The 19,527-nt window shown below is 38.0% G+C and overlaps 1 protein-coding gene across 1 annotated transcript; it reads right to left on the reverse strand.

The window, feature by feature from the left end:
• Positions 1–5,005: 5,005 nt before the first annotated feature.
• Positions 5,006–18,884, reverse strand: LOC148947194 (MOXD1 homolog 2-like). The gene is made up of 4 exons (XM_089097317.1): positions 18,866–18,884; positions 14,938–15,076; positions 8,553–8,660; positions 5,006–5,398 (listed from the first exon to the last, which is right to left on the reverse strand). Coding segments are annotated over exons 1-4 (546 nt in total). The 5' UTR covers positions 18,868–18,884; the 3' UTR covers positions 5,006–5,101.
• Positions 18,885–19,527: the final 643 nt, after the last annotated feature.

The raw sequence follows: 19,527 nt of genomic DNA on the forward strand, positions 1-19,527 counted from the left end.
GTAGGCAGATTGGCCTAGTGACATGTTTTCAGTAGTCATAGCTTTGTATTAACTCCCGCAAAGTAATCGACTGTATTATTAAAATCAACTTGAGCGAAAGCTTACTATCCTGTCTTACTCCCACTGAACAAAAAGTTGGTCTTGAAACCTGTTCATAGCACGCATCACGTTCTCTTTTTTTTTTTTTTTTTTAGTTCATAGAAACTATCATCTTTACGAATGGTAGACCTACTTCGTTTAAGTAATCTATTGAAATTCAGATTACAAATTGCTTGCAAAATAAGACGCCTTCAAGTACTAGCAGCGGCGGATCCAGGGGGGGGGGCCCTGCCCCCCCCCCCGATATTTACGGGCACCCGACAATCCATCGTGCAAACGACCCCTTTTTGCGAATTATTCACCTACGGCCGACGATAAAAAAAAAAAATCGGATACGCCGTCATTTTTAACTTTATTTTTATCACATTATCTAAAATTCAAATCCGACACTGCACGAATCATGATTATTGGGTTTATTTTTGGGACGTGCTAAACGAGCAAAACATTTTGTGAATGCTTACGAGAAACGCATGTCTTTGGGGAGTTGCGTGGGTGGTTAGATCCAACCGGCGGGAGGCTAGGCGCGAGCGACCCTGCCACTGCCTTCGGAGTATTTATGCTCCGTGTGCTAGACCAGTTAGACGGAAACGAATTTAAAATGGATCGGAAAAAAAAATCAGGGCATGAATATAGAACAGAGAAGAAACAAAGAATGATGCCGGAAAGCCGTAAAGGATCGAGGGACATCTCTGATTATTTTGCCAAGAAAGATCAGATTAAAGGTAAGCTTTTAAAGATAGAACAATAAGGAAGGAGTGTCGTTTAAAGTGGGTATCAACACTTCTAATTTCTAGCTTTATCCCATTTTCGGATAGCTTTACTGATAAGGCTCATTCGTCAAGCTTCATCGCGTACCAGCTGCTTTTGTTGTTATATATTGCATACGGTCCCTCTTGTACAGTGTTCTTCGTATGCAATTTGTCCGAAACGTTTGACCTGATTTTTACCAGCCCACTCGTCTCGCCTGACGGTTATGATATTGGCTTAAAGCAGTATTTTTACCGACACACTGTGTCAGCTCTGAAATTATCTTTCAAATTCTTGCAGTTAAAGCTCTCTCTTTAGCCTTGTAAACTTCGGTGATAATTGTTTCGGGTTTCAGCTCTTGAAAAATATTTGTTAGCATATGTCGGGGATCGGTTCTTGGGGTTGCAAATTAAATTAGTGATGTTTAGGGTGGTATTTTATTTTAAAGTCCGGGTTTCCTAGAAATAGTTTTGGGGTATGAAAGTTGAAGATTGTTGGGGGAGTTTAAAGTTAATGTTGCTGATTCAGTTTATTTTCAAATTTAGTTCCAATTCTGCCTCTCACCATGTTGAGAGTTAAATCTACTAAAGCAAGCCATTATACAAAGTGTATATACGTTTACAATAAATGTCTTGTGCAAACTTTAAAAGAGAAACTTTTTTGTTAGATGTTGAGACGACGGCAACTTCTGATGCCCACTCTGAGTCGACGGTCGGAATGCACAAAAACGCATTCAGCCAGGAGAACGAACTGTCACCAACAACTCCGTCCACTTCACAGACGGCCTTCATAACAAACTTCGGCGAAACGACACACACTGATCAGCTGACTGAAGGATCAAGAAGCAGTACTCAAACCTTGGTGGTACATAGCCCAACACTGATTTCACAGTCCCCGCACCCGCAGCCGAATCAAAGCGCTATTTTTTCGCCTGAAACTGACTTCACGCCGTCGAATGACTTTGGTATTGCAGTAGCGCTAAAAGAGCGAAATCAGTTGTCTTCTGGCGAAATTATGTTTTTTATGAACGAAAGGTGGAAGCCGAAGAACCAATCTGATCTTCCAGTCTCGACACAAAAGAGAAAAGGTGGCGAAGTCAAGCGTCGCTTGAATACCGAACATCTTGCCCGGTATCCTTGGCTCGCAGTGAGTCGTCATCCAGACCACGAAGGCCTTTGGTGCGGTGTTTGTGTTTTGATGAGGACCAACGAAAGCGGAGGAGGATGGTCGGCTTTATCTGGAGGCGGCGGAGGGCAAAAAATGGGAAAGTTGGTCTTGAAACCGCTAAAAGACTCTTCGAAACTTACCGGGAAAGATGGTGCGCTGACAAACCATGCTGAAGCACAGTTTCACAAACACTGCCAGGAAAAAGCTGCCGCGCTGCTAACAACGTTTCAGCGCGGTAGTCAAGATCAAGATATCAGGAATGCTCTGGACTGTGAAAGGGTCAAGCAAATACCACAGAACCGTGCACTCTTGAGAAGCGTTGTTGAAACTGTCAAGCTTTGCGGGGCACAGAATATCCCCCTTCGTGGCCACCGTGATGATGGCAAACTTGATATCCAAGACTCTGATGTCATTACAGCAGTAAACGACGGGAATTTCCGCCACCTACTTCGGTATCGGATTCAGAGTGGAGACTCGCAACTTAAAAATTTACTTGAAAATGCACCGAGCAACGCCAAATATACGAGTAAACAGATCCAGAATGAACTGATTGGAACAATTGGGGAAATGATAAAAACCGAAGTAGTGAGAAAAGCAAACAAAGCAACGGTTTGGTGTCTTCTTTTGGACGAGTCAACAGACAGGCAGACCAGGGAGCTGATGGTCATTGTTTGTCGTTATGTGTGTAAAACCGAGCAGGGATACGTGATTCGAGAAGATCCTTTTGCAGTTGTCGATGCCTTTCAAACCCTGTCAAGACTCGCTGGAGATGAGGAAAGTGACGACGGTAGAAGCATCGAAGAGAAGCTAGACGGCAAGAGCCTCGGGAAGCTGCTGTTGAATGAGGTCAGGAAGTCAAATCTGGATTTGTCAAAGTGCGTTGGTCAAGGATACGACAAAGCTGCTAGCATGGCAAGCTTGACAAATGGTGCTGCTGCTGAAGTTAAACGCCAGTGTGAACTGGCAGATTACTTCCACTGTGTGAGCCATGCCACAAATCTCTCATGTTCAAAGATAGTTTCAGTTCCCATTCTGCGCAATGCCCAAGACGTTGTTCGAGACACAATTTCTCACTTCAGCTCAAGTGCCAAGAGAACAAGACTTCTAAAAAGCATCTTATCGCGGACAAAGCTAAAACAGAGACACTCGTCAGTCTTTGTACCACGAGATTTGTAGAGAGACACGAAGCAATCAGCAGGTTTTGGGACTCCCTTCCGTCGATCGTTTCTGCTCTGCAGGAGATGGAAGGATGGCACGATCGAGAGGCAAGTAGCAGAGCTTATGCATTACGATCCTGCATTGAAAAATCAGATACACTCGTAGGACTGGTTTGCCTAAATTCGTTTTCATCGATCATGAAACCTTTGGCCGAGTCACTACAACAGAAGGATGGTGACCTCGTGAGAGCCTTGTCCCTCATTAGCAGCGTGAAGGCAATGCTGGAAGATATGCGATCACATGCCAAAACCAAACTCAGACTGCTTTACGAAGATCTTCTGAAAATGGCCGAAAAGATTGATGCTACCATCAAGGTAACGCAGCCACGCATAGCTTCACGTTCTACATACCGGGCAGGGGTACCCAAGATGGATCCAGAAAGTCATTATAGGATGGCGGCATTTATTCCAGCCCTGGACGCCATGCTGCTTGATTTTACGGAGCGGTTCAGCTGCCATTTTACGAAGGCTGCAAAACTTTCAGCTTTGATCCCGGCTGTGGTTAATGGCAAACGCTGGGAGGACGTTCAGCCAGGGTACGAAAAGTACAAGGAGCTGCTCGTGGGTACGGAGATAGACGTTAAAACCGAGTTCGAGATTTGGAACAAGTATTGGTCTAAGGAAACCGTGCAAAAACCGAAAACAGCTATTTCAGCGCTGAACAGTTGTCAGGAAAATGTATTTCCCAACATCTTCGCATTGTTGACAATTCTCGCGACGCTTCCTGTGTCAACCTGTGAAGCAGAACGAATGTTTTCAAAGGTTGACAGGACATGTTCATCAATACGAAGCACGATGACTGAAGAGAGGTTGGAGGCTCTACTACTCATGCAGACTTACAGAGACGAACTGCCGAAAACAGACGATGCTATCGATATGTTCGCTCTCAGAAAAGCTCGCCGATTGAGTTTAGTTGTGTAGTGTGGTACTGTTTTTTTTTTCTTTTGCTACGTTTTACCTTTATGAGCATATTTGGCAGTTTTTTCATATAAATAAAGAGCTATAAAATTAGTCCTTTATAATCAGTTTTTGGAGCCCGGGGTCCGGCGCGGCCCCCCCCCCCCCAAGATTTTCCTCTAGATCCGCCGGTGAGTACTAGGAATAGTAAAAACGAGACCTGATACTTTGAACTGGTTAAGTGGAAATTTACACAGCCAAATGTATCTTAAAAAATTGGAAAATTTGGAATTCAATTTTTAATTAAAAAGACTCCATTTGCAGTTTTTGGTGACAGCGTGAGGCAAATTTTGAAAAAGAAATGTGGATGAAAATTCAGCAAAAAAAGTAAGCTAAAAACGTATGGCATCAAATAGCCTACTAAGGTGGGACTTCCCTTTGAATATGTAGTTGTCTTTGGGAACCAACACATTGTTAATATTTGAAACTTGACTTACTGAGAGAATTATCAAATTTAACGGATTGATTGTGCTCATCTTTTTTCACAGTTTAAGGTGGTAATAGTGACGAAAATATGGTACTGCCCTAGAAACTTCATGACTTCAACTCAACCAGAATAAAATCTTAGAAAATAGTGGTTATCAGGTATGAATAGACCTAAGGTGTGTCAAGGGAGCAAAACTGTTTCCATTTTAATGTCCTTGGTACTTCAGGTGGGTATTTCAGATGTTTCTGTGAACGTCCTTATCACCAAAATCGAAGGGTTGTTGAGATATACGTTTTAGGCTATGGAGGCTACTATTAAATATAAAACAAAAAATTGTTCTAGGATATTCCAGCCCCATATCCTCCTCCTAAGGGAAGATAGCGAAACAAAATATTTTGACAACGATTTTATTATTACTTATAAAAACGAACACTGATTAATTGCCTCATGGCTAAATATATAATAAAACAAGCTGATTTTCCAAACTTCATGGCTCAATAAGCACAACATCAAATCTACCTGTAGTCTCTGCATAAAAGATAACGTTATCCATCTCCCCATCTTCTAGATCCATCTCCCCATAGGACCAGATGAGCTTCATTTCTCCTGGGTAAATAGGCTGATCGAAAAGTATGTCGTCGCCAGTTTCTAGCTTTCTATAAAAAGTCGCAATGGTTGTCGTAGTGTTTACATCCTCTGATATCTCAACTAGAAACCAATCTTCAGTGCCCCCGTCTGTGGTGTCCAAAATCTTTGGGTCGTCAGGCTGAACGGAATGGTAATCCTAGAAAAAGTTAAAAGTGTCAAAGGTCTTACAGAAAATTATATTTTCAATTTGAATTTTTTAATTTAACATTTAAAGCATGTAAATGGATGAATTTCCAAGAAATAGAATAGTGAACGATTCTCTAAAACAAATTTATGACATTTATGAATATCTGTTGGGGTTTACAGATTTGAGGACCGTTATTTTCATCACTAATTTGCAGTGATTCTAAATATGTAAAATTCATTAAATTAAATGTTATTCATCAAAAGCTACAAATCTGAAAGGATATGTCCAAAAGCTTAGCATTTGGGATGACATAACTCCTCCCAACCCGCGGGGAAAGGGCTGTAAATTATGCAATTTAACCTTTGTTCGCACATATAGTATTTGTTATTGGGAAATATACGGAAACTTTGTTTGGAGAAGAGATTTTCCAAGGGGAGATCAATTGCCGGGGGGGGGGGGAGGGGAATTTCATTCAGAAAATCTTACATGCTGGGAACCCACATTTCCTGGCATGATTGAAAAACGGTCAGAAATCAAATATAAAAAAAACAATTTTTTCAACTAAAAGTAAGGAGCAACATTAAAATTTTAAATGAATGGAAAATATTCTGTGTATTAAGGGGGGGTGTATCCCTTTCTCATCTCTTGCTCTTTATGCTGAAGTTTAATTTTTATTCAAATTCTTTAAGAACGACTCCTGAAACACAAGAGCCTTTGAGTTTGGCTGAGAAGCATTTTCAAAGAACTTAAAGACTTTAGTGTAAAGTGAGGGATGAGAAAGAAGCAGGCTTCTTCATATATGGAATTATTTTTGTTCATTTTAAGCTGTAATGTTGCTCCTTTCTTTCAGTTGAAGAAATTCTTTATTTTTACCATTAAGATTAATCGAAATCGTAATTACCATTCCGGAATCAGCTTCAAATGGCAATTTTTCTCACTTGAGAATTTTTTTTTTAAGTTTTTGGTAACTATGGGCCGTGGTTTATTCTCTACTAGGTTGCAGCTATGGTCCCAAGCAACATACATGAATTAATATGAAGTATTAGCAAGTTAGGTGAGAAAAGGTTTATTTAATGAAGAGGAGTTGGAGATTGTACAAAAGAGATGAAAGAAGAATACGGTTAACAATATAAAAATGTGAGTATTTTTTGTGATCGAGGGGAAGTACCTGGTAATTACTCCTGAAACACAAGAGCCTTTGAGTTTGGCTGAGAAGCATTTTCAAAGAACTTAAAGACTTTAGTGTAAAGGGTGAGGGATGAAAAAGGAACAGTCTTCTTCATATATGGAATTATTTATATTCATTTTAAGCTGTAATGTTGCTCCTTTCTTTCAGTTGAAGAAATTCTTTATTTTTACCATTAAGATTAATCGAAATCGTAATTACCATTCCGGAATCAGCTTCAAATGGCAATTTTTCTCACTTGAGAATTTTTTTTTTAAGTTTTTGGTAACTATGGGCCGTGGTTTATTCTCTACTAGGTTGCAGCTATGGTCCCAAGCAACATACATGAATTAATATGAAGTATTAGCAAGTTAGGTGAGAAAAGGTTTATTTAATGAAGAGGAGTTGGAGATTGTACAAAAGAGATGAAAGAAGAATACGGTTAACAATATAAAAATGTGAGTATTTTTTGTGATCGAGGGGAAGTACCTGGTAATTATTGGAAAACTTTAGTTAAGCTACTCTATAAGAAAGGCCATAAGATAGAGCATTGCAATTATCATAGCATTAGCTTCATTTTTGAAGGAAGTAAATTGCTGAGCATGATGACACTTATTAGACGAAAAGATACTTTGAATAAATCACACCTCTTTACCTCTGAATTTTCATAGATTATAATTGGGTATTTGGTCCAATCTGTAGAAAGCCTTTAGTTAAGGTCCTATCCTTGTGTAGTACACCAGGTAGGTGCATTAAAGTGATTATTCTGGCTATATGCCAGAATAATGTTGCTGTGGTTAAGATAGGAAGTGATATTTAGGTTTGTATCCTATCCACATTTATGTCCCATTGATTCGATGAACTTTATCCTAAAAAATCCACAGAATGAGGGAGGAGAACATGGTACCAAATGGGAGACCATGGTATTAAACAAGAAGGTAGTGCTGTTCTAGATTTAAACTATGCAGATGATATTAGTGTTCTTGGTAAAAATTTTGGAAAAGTGAATGAATTTGTGAAAATTTTGAGAAACTTGCATCTCTCAAAATTTTCGAATTTGTCTTAAGATCAATGTTAAGAAGAGTCGAAATTAGAAATAAATTAGAATGACGAGATGATTTTAAATTGTGAGAAGATTGTCTGATTGGACCCTTTTATTTACCAAGGTAGGATCTGGTGACGCCGTACAACGTAGAATAGCCAAAACACATGGTGCTTTTTGGCAGTTGATAAAACCTTAAAAGTATCTGAAAAGTAAGTTTTTGAACTATGATTAGTAGGCTAAAAGCCAAAGTGATCAAAGTGTTTAAGTATGGCTCTAAATGGGTGGGCTTTGAAATACTGAGGAAGATCTGCTAGAACGTTTTAGGGGGAAATTGCCAAAGGACAAATTTTGTATCAGGTTTGAATTGACTTCGCTTAATAGCACTTGTAATCGAAGGAGGATCCGTGTTTTCAGCCTCACTTGGCATCTAAAATTCACATTTTTCATGGGAATTTGATTAACCGTAAACTCCCCAGACTCACCGCTGGGGCGTGACAAACCATTGACAAAAACGCGACAAACCATAGTTTGAATTGATCAGGGCCGTATCCAGGATTTCTTTGGAGGTATTTTACTCAAGGATTTTTTCGTGGGGGGGGATACGAAAAACTAAAAAAATGCATAATTTTTTTATCAATTTTCGTTACGTTTTTACGAGTCAGACAAACATTTCGGGGGATTCAAACCCCTAAACCCTCCTGGGTAAGGCCTTGTTACTTATACAGCAATAACAGAAATTCCTGGACAGAGGAGGTCATAAAATAGACTCCAGAGAAAGTAGGAACTTCATGGCAGGGAGTACAGAATGAAATTCTTTGTAGATTGATGGTAGGAAAGAAGTATTTGTAGCTGTGTTTGCCTTTGACGGCATGGCGCTTCACTGAGTTGTCGGTACTCTGATGTTTCTGTATTTCAAATATATTAAAAAGAAAAAAAAGACTATATATACTTACGTCAAGGTATGCTGTGCCGTTGGGAGAAAGACCGAATATGCAAACGTCTTCGTTGTCTAATCCATTTTCTGGAAATATACCAAAGCCAACAAATCCAGTTGTCTGTGCCTAGAAATGAAAGTGAAGTAGAAATAGATTTAAAGAGAAGGTGACGCTGCCTTGCGAGAGCTTTAAGTGAGTAGCTAAGTTTTATTGGATGAAATATTTTATGAAGATTACAATATTGATGTAAATCAAGAATCAACCATGCCCTAGCCCTAGGCGTCAGATGGAAAAACATTTGGATATACGGTAGGATATATTCGGCATGCTCAATATTAAGATTAATTCTATATATCCATTATTCAATATGAAATAAAATTATGAAGGACCCTGAAAGTACAAAGGACAGTAAAAATGAAATCCGATTCTTTGAATTGGTTAAGGGGAGTCTTACACAACCATTTACGTTTTAAAAAATGAAATTGTCCTGTTACCAAATATAAATCTGAAAGAAATCTATGTATCATTCGACAGCTCAAGATCAAAGCTTTGCACTATTTTGTTTACTATTAAAATTATTCCAAATTTAACCTTTCAAATTATTTGTCAACTGACTTGCTTGCAAGAGCAACTTTTTAAAAACACCAATTATCTTAATCTGTTATGCTTGTCCCTTTGGTTTTTCAACTTTATTCACAATTCAATAGAATCATTATTTTCTCTTGGTTCTGAAAATTTTATATTCATTATCTGATTTTTTTTTTACATAAGACACAATTAAAAAATCAAATGTTTACTTCAAACAACAGGAGAAAAAACTCAATCAGTATCATGCATTCAAATCCTTTTGTCTGTTTCTGATTGCTTTATCGATAAACCAACAAGGTGACTGTTAGACTAGCCTATGTTGTGTAAACATGAAAAGTATTATCAAATTACTGAATAGGTTTCAGCCGAATTTTTAAGACGATTCAGTGTGGCAAAAATGGGGGACTTTGTGGAAGACCAAAAATTTTCACAATTTTGCAATAACCAATAGAAAAACTGTAGGAAATCCCGGTTTTCAGGCATAAATACACTTAAAAAGGAGCCAGGGGGCAGAAATATTTTTATTCTTATGTCATTGGGATGCGAAAAAAAATAAAAGGATCGTCTGCTCTTAGGTTTGGATAGCATGCTGTCGGCGATCTCAATATGAAGCAGTGCTTTGACATTGTATTTCATATCACTTTCTTTTGCCTCAGTTGCAGACAGGATGGAAAGGCCAACAACCTGGATTTGTGTCAATAGGACTACCGATATTTAAAAAAGAGGACCGAAATAATTATGAAAGATATAGGGGCATTTATATGGAGAATACTATAGGTAAGTTGTTTGCTAGGATAATGGATACTAGACCAAGAATGAATGAATGAATTGTATATAATACCCGTAAAGGGAAAAACAGATGGAGGACAAAAAAGAAAAAAAGGCACAAGACACAAATTTATCTGACAGCAAAAAAAAAAAAAAAAAAAATAAGAAACAGATGCCGACTACTGCTGTAAAACATTGACCCACGGATGGGACTTGACAGATGAATTATATTGGTCAATTTGGGGCAGGATCACTTCTTCAGGGTTGGTAACAATGTACTGACACGTAACATACCCATTGCTTGTCCACGGTGGTAAACGCAGCAAAAACTTTGCATACTTGAAGTACAGTGAACGTAATTTCAGTTTACCTGTAGCCGTAAAAATGCGCAAAAATGGGCTAAGATACAGATAATGAGGCAAAACCACAGCATTGTACACCTGGGCCAACAGACGACAATCAGACTTCCGCTTATTTGCCACTATACAGCTATAAGTAAAAGAATACCGCTTCTGAAAATGAGAAAGCAGTAACCGCCACGTCTCTAGTATTGACCGTCCAATAGGGAGGCACAGATAATCACCAAGTGTGACGCTCTGACCACATCAGATTTCGAGTTAAAAGCAGCAGTTCAGACTTTTCAGCATTTAACTGGAGTCCACTATGTGCATACTCTCATTGCAACTTGATAAAATTAGCTTCTAGCTCATGCAGAGACCGGCTCCGGTTCAGCACATCATCTGCATAACCAATCAAAGACAAATCAATACCACGTAGAATATAAATCATAAGTGACTTTGATTGTGGCCTTACACTATTGTTAAAAAATGCTGTCGGTAACAAAATAACACCTTCTCTCATCCCCTTCTTTTTTGGAAGAAGTGGATTTCCACGCAGAGAAACAGCAAAATCATATAAGAGACTAGTACGCTCATTAGCTAGTAAAGGAAGCCTAAATTCCGCTTTCAATTTTCATACACGTCAGCCAGCGGGGCTAGGATGCAGGCAAACCCAAATCAAATATAATCTCCTCGTGGAGAAATCAAATGCGAAAATCAAAATCAAATGTGTCTTACATCATGGGCAGCTTATGCAATACTTTCATCGTGTTTTTCTGCATCAACCAAAGAAGAAAGGGCTTGAACACATCCAAGGCGAGACTGAAAACTGAACTGGTGGGTCTGGACTGTACATTTAGTTCGCAACTTATCAATTATCAAATCCTCAAAATTTTACAAAATAAAGTTGCAACTGTTATTGGGCGAAAAGACGAACACTCAGAAGGAGGTTTAATCTTCTTTGGGACAGGAGTCAAACATCCAATCGAAAAAGAATCAAGGACAAATCCAAGATTAAATATCGTTTGGTAAAGGAGGACTGAGTGTTCCGTAAACAGTTCACCCCACAATGGCAAATGCTGTGCAGAAATCCCATCAAATCCTCTAGACTTTTTTTTTCTTCAGTTTACTGATTGCAAAAATAATCAGACTCTTTGTAATAATCAGTCCAGGGTTAGAAGCATGCTAAAAAAAACTCGGAGTTTCACTTTATAACTATTTTGAAGACGTGGATTTGGAGCAGAAAATTCTATTTTATAATGCTCAACCCATGAGGAAAGTGGTATACGAGACGGTATTTGACTGGGCATATCTTTTACAAGACTGGACCACAACTTATTTGGCCGAGACCGAACTTCTTCCGAACAAGACGATATAATTGAACTCCGATGCAGAGAAAGCTTTTTTGCAAACTGGCGTTTAGCATCAATATATAGTTTTCGCAGCAACCCATTGCATGGTTTATCCGCCTCAATCCAAACTGAAAACCAGAACTTAGCAGAAAAGCAAGCGTTTCCAAAATTATAATTACTTGACCAGCCGGGCTCTTCAGCTCCAACTTTTAAGAATGTGGCTGAATGGGAATTGAGAAGTAGCAGCAAAATATACTTCTGCTGTTTTTTTTGGGGGGGGAGGGCTGGGTTGCAATTGATCAGACCTCTATATTTGATTATTTATTTAAGAAACAGGTAAGTAAAAAAGCGTAGAGGAAGTTGGCTATACGTGAAATTTTAAATTTAGGAGGGGCATTCGACAATGTTAGGAGGGATCTGTTGACAAGGGTATGTTGGACATTATTTGATTGTACCTATTTGTTTTACTATTGATAAGCGAGTGAAAAGTGATAAAACTTTTGACGAAAATAGTAGGTAAGTTCGTTGTCATGATTTGGTCAAATGTGAGGGGATTTAAGGATATGCTCTCTCTCTCCACGATTATTTCCAATCCATCATTAAGGGTTTGACATACTAGTTGAAGGTGTATGGATTGTGTATGTTTAATGTTTGCTGATGATATAGAGCTCGCGGTAGAACCAAAGGATAAACTACAACATCTGATTGATAGGACTAGTAATCATTTAATAAAGAAGAATTTAAATCTAAACGCGAGAAGTCGGTTTGGGCTGTGTTCAGGAAAGAATTTAGGGTGATGGAAAGAGATTAAATTTGGTATGATGTTAGATGTCTGGAAGTGAAAGAAGGGTTTACTTATACGGGTTGTAATTTGTCAGCAAAGGGGGATTTTAGTAAACAAGTAGAAATAAGCTTAAGGAAAGAAAAGTGAAGAAGTTATGTTGTGATTACAAGCAAATTTGCCAAGATTAATGATGTAAACACGCATAAACAAATATTTCTGAATATGATTGTTCCGGCTATGTATTATTCGTGTGACCTTTGGGACATGAAAACGTTCCTAAATTGGTAAGCGACAATTCGATATAGTAGGGGGATTTAGGGCAGACATGTGTGCGGATGATATAGAGCTCGCGGATGATATAGAGCTGCAGACATAAGTGACAATTCGATATAGTCGGGGGATTTAGGGCAGACATCATTGGGAAGAGGAAGATTGGTAGCAATGACTAAGTTTTGGGGAAAGGTCTTGGAGATACTATAGAAAGAAGGCATGGTCTGATTTGAAAATAAGAAAAGGTGTGGATGTTGATGTTTGTGTGACAATCAAAGAGTGAAAGAAGGGCAGAGGACCAGAAGATATGAATGTAGTACTATGAGGTGGCAAAGATACGGTCATTAGAGCTCTATGCACTAGTTAAAGAAGTGTTGGGGGAAAAGGTTTATATTAAGGATAGGAATAGTGGGGATGATTTGTTTTTTTTGGTAAATAAGAGGGAAAGAGTAACCAATAGGGGGTAGAAGGAACAATATGGGTCATCTTTGGTAGCAAAACGGATTTTTTTTTCTAGGTAGTAAATGACCTAAGTACCTAGGTCATGCTAGGTAGAAAAATTCACGGATTTTTTCATGGGCCAAGGGGTCCTTAAAGTTTTTGAGAGAAGGTAGAGGAGCAAAGGGGCCCAAATCTATGCCAAAAATTGCTTATATTTTATTAGTAGGATACTTGATCTTTCAGTCAAGTCCTTCAGTCAAGTGGACCCATGTCTACGGGGAGAAATTATTGTTGGCTCCCACCGAAAAATACCAATTACTTTCCAATCGGTTATAAACTTACATCCATCAGTCTTTGAGGGACCCAAATATGTCTTGTCTTCAATTGGCTTGAAATTTACATGGTGTGCAGATGGTAGAAGGGGACCCCAAAGCGCACAAAAAATTGATAGAAAGCTGATAATGTTGATTTACTGACGTTAAGTAGGCCAAGACTGTGTCTCTTAAAGTCTGAGATTGACTTGAAACTCCAAGAACACATAAATTAGCCTTAGTGATGATAAATAGTTTTCAAAAATTTATTTTGGATGAAACTTGGTTGTAGCTATTCGTGATGAAAGAAAATCTACCTTCTCCCGAGGGCGATATCCAGAGGAGGAAAGGGGGTTACCTGGTTTTAAACTGCCCCCCCCCCCAAAAAAAAATTGTCCGACTTAACAAAAACACAAATAAATTTCACAGGTAAACATAACTAAAAATAGGTAAACAATTTTTGGCACACAGAAACCGTGATAATCACTAGTTCTTTTTTTTGGGGGGGGGGGACCCCTCCGTAAAAAAATTGAATGTGACCCTTAGTCCAGGTTCGTAATTTGCAATGAGCAGGGGGGGGGCAACTTCCCCCTCCAGAACTAAGTTCCGCCTCCAGCTGAAATTTATTTTCTGAAAAAAAATCTTGTCAAAATTAAGATAAGCCTCCATAATTCAAGTATCTAGAGAAATAGGTCAGTTTTCTTAAGTATATCTTTGCGTTTATGGTAATATATGACTCATTTTTGAGTTTTCACTGTCATTTTCACTTGGTTTGGGAAAATTGGCTCCAACTTTACCCCCCCCCCATGATTATGACGAAATGACGCCAATACCCCTAACTCTTCTATATTAAATTATTCCAATTTACTTAAATCATTTAAGTCTTGACTGATTGAAAATCACCCAAGTCTAATATTTTCATTTGGTCTAGAATTGAAAATATTTTAAATTCTTTACCTCGTTTTGGAATTTCCTGGTCAATAACATTCCAAATCGGGTAATTTTTTTCCTCTAGGCATTTTTTTCGGCATAGTTTAGGCTGAGAGGCTTAGAGAGGCACCCTTTTAACTATTGAAACTGGGGCATTTGCGGCGTTGGAAGTTTTGGCGGTCAATTTGTACATCCAATACCATTTAAATTTTCTCCAATACTCATTTCAACGAGCTGAAAAAGGTCTACCATTCCTACTAAAATACATCTTTGAAGAATGGGTAATTGTATGGGGTAATGAATGGGTAATAAAGAATGGGGTAATTGTATAATTTAGGGTGATTGCTCTCGTATATTTAATTTATCTAGTATATCGTCAATTTGCTAATCTAATTGCAATTTGCAAATCAGTTTGATATTCCTTATTTTCAATATCAACATATTTTTTTTTATTCTTATATATTAAATACGCCAAGTCTTTGGTATACATAAATAATTTAACGAACAGTGAACACCCTCCAATGAGTCAACTACGTAAGAAACATCTTAAGGTGGGCAATAACTGATAAGGTATAGTATATACTGTGTATAAAGCCAATAGGGCAGGGTATAATTACTTACTGTTACAGTAAAATACATTTCGTCGCCCATCAATTCCCACTCAAATTGATACTCATCATTGACAACGACTCTTCCACTATTACGAGTAGGTACTGCAACAACAATGCAGCAAATAGCCAAAACAGAGATCAGTTTATTCCTATAATGGAAACATCAAAGGTTATCTACAAATTTATAGAATCATGCAAGAATTTTAAATCTATATGAATTGAGGACCAAAGTGGGCCCATGACCTCCCCAACAGTTCCTTTCCTCCCTTTCAATATTTAGTACAAATGCAGGATTTTTGGTGCCTTATTTGAGCCAGAATTATGCCAAGATTTTCAAATATATGATTTATTGAACAAATAGGCTCATGATCCCTCTATCACTCCTGCCTCTCCCTATCAATTTTGTTTTATACAAAAGTACTGACTGAAATTAGTTACCCCTGAACAAAAATATTTGACAGTTCCTTCCGGTCACATTATCTACATTTTTGGCTATTCAGTTAACAGAATAGTTAAATATAATGTCAGTTATTTAACAAACTTCCAAGATTATAAAACTTTTTTTTCAATAATTTCTCTAAATTTGGTACTTCTCTAAATTTGGTACAAAAGTTTCGTTAAATAAGCGTTTAATCTAATTTTTCAAATAGTTTTAAATTTAAATATACCATCGTTATTTTATCTGCAGGGAAAATTTTTCAGAGGAGAGCTGTTGGGGGAAAAAAATTTTCGAAGGAGGAACTTTCCGGCGGGTGGAATTAATTTAAATGAATGTAGGATAAAGGACAGCTTTATTCAGTCTGAGATTAACTCTATTGTGAGAAGGTTGACGTCTTAAAAAAATGTTCGTCCTTATCGTTTTAGTGCATTATCGGGATATATGATTTATGGACTCGATTCCCAAAGAAGGGAAATTGTCGGAGGAAGAGGATTTTCCGCACAAGGGAGGGGATTTTCCATGGGAGGTGGAATTTCCTGTGCTAGGGGGGGGGGGGGTCTAAGAAGTAGAAGTTTTCCGCATGCGGGGGGGAGGTGGGTAATTTTTCCGGGGAAGCATTGTCTGTGGGAGAATTTTTCTTGGGAATTTTTCAAACACAATGAAATTTCAAAAACGCTATTGTTGTTAGTAGGCTACGCTAAGAAAAGGGTCTTCCGCGGAGTTAATTTTCTGGGTTGAATTTCACGCGGTGGGAATTTTCATTGAGGAGGAGTTTTGTGCAAGGGGGTATCCTCCGTGAGGTAATTTTTTACCAAGGAATTTTTCTTAACTTTTTGTTCTCTCGAGATCTCTGCAACGTTCAATGGGTAGGCTATTAGGGAACAATATTGGTCACAAGTAGAAAGATTGTATTTTTAGACCCTCTTTAAGGTCCATGTCATTATTTTTTCAAAGAAATTTTTTTGGGGACATACCACTTTAGAATTGTTAAGAAGTTGACAACTACATTCTTTAATCGATGGCCAAAGACGTCAGTTTACGTTGCCCAAGCACTGTAAGCCTAGTCTTGTTATAAAATGCAAACTGAATTATTTTAAAGTATTAAAAAAAAAAAAAAAATCGTCTTGACATGAAAATGAAAATAAGCAACGGGTCTCATCCAAGAAACGAATTTTTTGGTGTGCTACGGGGGGGGGAGAAGGGGTCTTGGGCCCTCTTTTACGACTCTACTTAAACAGTGCACTCACGAGATGGTCTAGTTGCAAGAAAATACACAGGCTGCAGGCAAAAATAAACACAGAATACACACAGCAAATGTTACGCAGCTGACTTTTACAATCCAGGTGCTAGCAGACTTCAAAACTTCATACGCGTATATTGGGGAATCCTCTAATTTCATATCTTTGAATCCGGAGTGTCACGACTGAAAAGAGCCCGTGGTCTAGAATTTTTTTGGGGAATTTTTGATGCACTTCTCGTATCTGTTTTCCCGCCTGCATAACCGTACTCTCACCTTTAACTGTATCTGTACTCCCGCCAAATTTGAAAATGACACACGTATTGTTTTTTACTAAAAGTAATTGGGGTTTGCAAGTGGCGTACGGCTCTGAAAATCCGTTCACTCTATCTTCCTGACTCAAGGCTGTTGTTACGTAGGTTCTAAGTCGACTTAAGCACTTTCATAAAGTTATAGAAGCCATAGACCTACTTTGGTCTTCCGATCATACCGACTGAAAGTTATTGCACGATCCCTGTTCAAACCAAGTGCAGCGTGAATGCCGCTGTACAAAAAAAGTTGGTCTTAATTAATTCTTGTTTGAACAAGGTGCAGCACTCTTACGTTTTGGCTAAAATGCTCGCAGTGGGCTGGGAGGGGTAGTTGGGCGTAAAGTTATTTTGAAGGGGACACGGACACCCTCTACTCTTCAACCATACATATCGGATACTCTTGCATGATCCTGGTTCAAATAAGGTGCAACTTGTATACCGTTACACCAAAACGTTGGTGATGGGGTGCAGACTGGGGGTTTTCAGTAATCACGCTCAATGATTAAATGAATCCCGAAACGAGCAGAAATTACTATAAACATAAGAAGGACTAACTACTCAGCAATTTTGGAAATATTAACCTTACAGAAGAGGCAACTTTTAAACATGTTTTGTTTTGAGTGAAATCTTCTATTTTTACCTCCAATCAGAAGGCAGAAAAATTTTACTTTCCGTAATCAAACAAGGACCTGCTTGCCTGCCATTTGAGTTTGGCCAGGGGGAGGGGGGTTGAATACAGATTCTATTTGACTCAGTTTTACACCGAGTCAAGACTTGACTTGACTTAGCCCCGAAGTGGTACTTAGCTTGTTTTTGCACTAGGTCAGGATTTAGCTCGTTTTTTTTTTACTAGTTCAGGACTCGGATCATTTTCGTGCCGAGTCGTCCACAGATTAGATTTAGTTTGTATTTCCGTGGAGTCTGGACCTATCTTATTTTTGCACCAAAAAGAACATAGCTTGTTTTTGCACCAAATCAGAACTTGGATTATTTTTTGCACATAGCTAGGTCTTGGAGAGACTTATTAGAGTTAGGACTTAAGAATTTTTTAGATATGCAGAGAACAAATTCACGGTTTAGACTTAGATCGTATTGGGATTGAAAATTCTTGCATGACGATGATTTAAACAAGAAGTAATATATCTGTTATTCTGCTAAAAAGCTTGGGTTCTAGGCCAAGGGGTGTGCTTGAGGGAATCCTCAGTTATCTTCAAAAACGTAGATTTCAATTTCTTGAATTATTCTCGTTTTAACAAGGAGTAACATTCCCACCTTCCCTACTATATTGTGAAAGAACCGTTGCCCTTGACCGTGGCCATAGTCCTCTTGGCGGCACTTTGTTTTTAGACATTGTAACATTCTGAGCAAAATGGATATTTGTAAATTTTAACTCAATGCCACCAGGGCTACGTGGATGCCTGGAGGCAAATAATGGCATTAGACGGTGGTCAGTTGCCTTGCACTCACTTTTGAGCCTTACAAGGCCACTGAAAGCTTCAATTTCGAGCAAAGGGGTCCCTTCGAAAGATCCTTTGACAATTATTGTTACGAGAAGTCATCAGGGAAAGGATATTGTGATTTACCAGTTATCGGCCCCTTAGAACATCGATTGACTTTAAATGAAAATTGAGGAATTTCTGTACAAATAATATACCATATAATTTTTAATTGCCCCAAAGTGGATATTCTTAGTGAACCACCAACCAAAAATCACTCAAAAATTTCTAAGAAAATCACTCAAAGTTTTGCCAATAGCGGACGAATATTTATCAATAACCGATGATGAAGAAATAGTAATGAGATATTGCCAGTGAAATGGCAGCAATCAAGCAACAGGTACATTACCCTAATACATTGAAGGTACTTCCTTCGTTCCCAGGCGTATTTTATTAACATTGATCTCACTATTAGATACACAAGAATTAAATTAAAAAAATTTGAAAGTACTTACATGATTGCAACCTATGATCCATTGTTCATCGTTAAGGTTATAGAGTATTTATATAAAAACTCAAGGTGATAATTCGTGGAAATTGAGCCGGCCTATCGCTGCTTAAAATATCTTATCTAGAAAACAAATATTTGGAAAATGTTGCAATCGTAGTAAATATATTTTCTATCAAAAGTGGGCCTAAATTAAGCATAGGTTGAAGGCTATTAATGAGAAAATATACGCTACAACAATGACAAAAATAGTAGATAGAGACTGAAGTCAGCTATCGTAGATTGAAATTTTTATCATGGTTGAAGCTGTAGCTACAACTTAATAAAGAGTGAACTCCAGGCAATGGTACATAAAATCTCTAGTAAGATTACACCTGAAAATGATTTTTTTTTTTCGTATCTAAAGAAAGCGTAAATTAAGAAAAGGTTAAAGATTTCACCGACAAAATTTTGATTTAGTAAAATAATCGTATTGGCCAGAACGTGCTAGCATATCATCCCAAATCTATTTCTGGTAAAGGCAGTGAGGCATAAGACCCAAATTATATATACAAATTAATGGAACACCTTGAAAATTAGAAAAAAAGAAATTTGAAAATATTTGAAACAAAACAATGAGAAAAATTCCCTTAATGTAAAAAGAAAGTTGTATTTTACGTTTAGATCCAT

This window comes from Artemia sp. Qi Xiang Cuo, chromosome 11, assembly GCF_049724085.1.
Source record: "Artemia sp. Qi Xiang Cuo chromosome 11, ASM4972408v1, whole genome shotgun sequence".
In the NCBI taxonomy this organism is placed as follows: Eukaryota; Metazoa; Arthropoda; class Branchiopoda; order Anostraca; family Artemiidae; genus Artemia; species Artemia sp. Qi Xiang Cuo.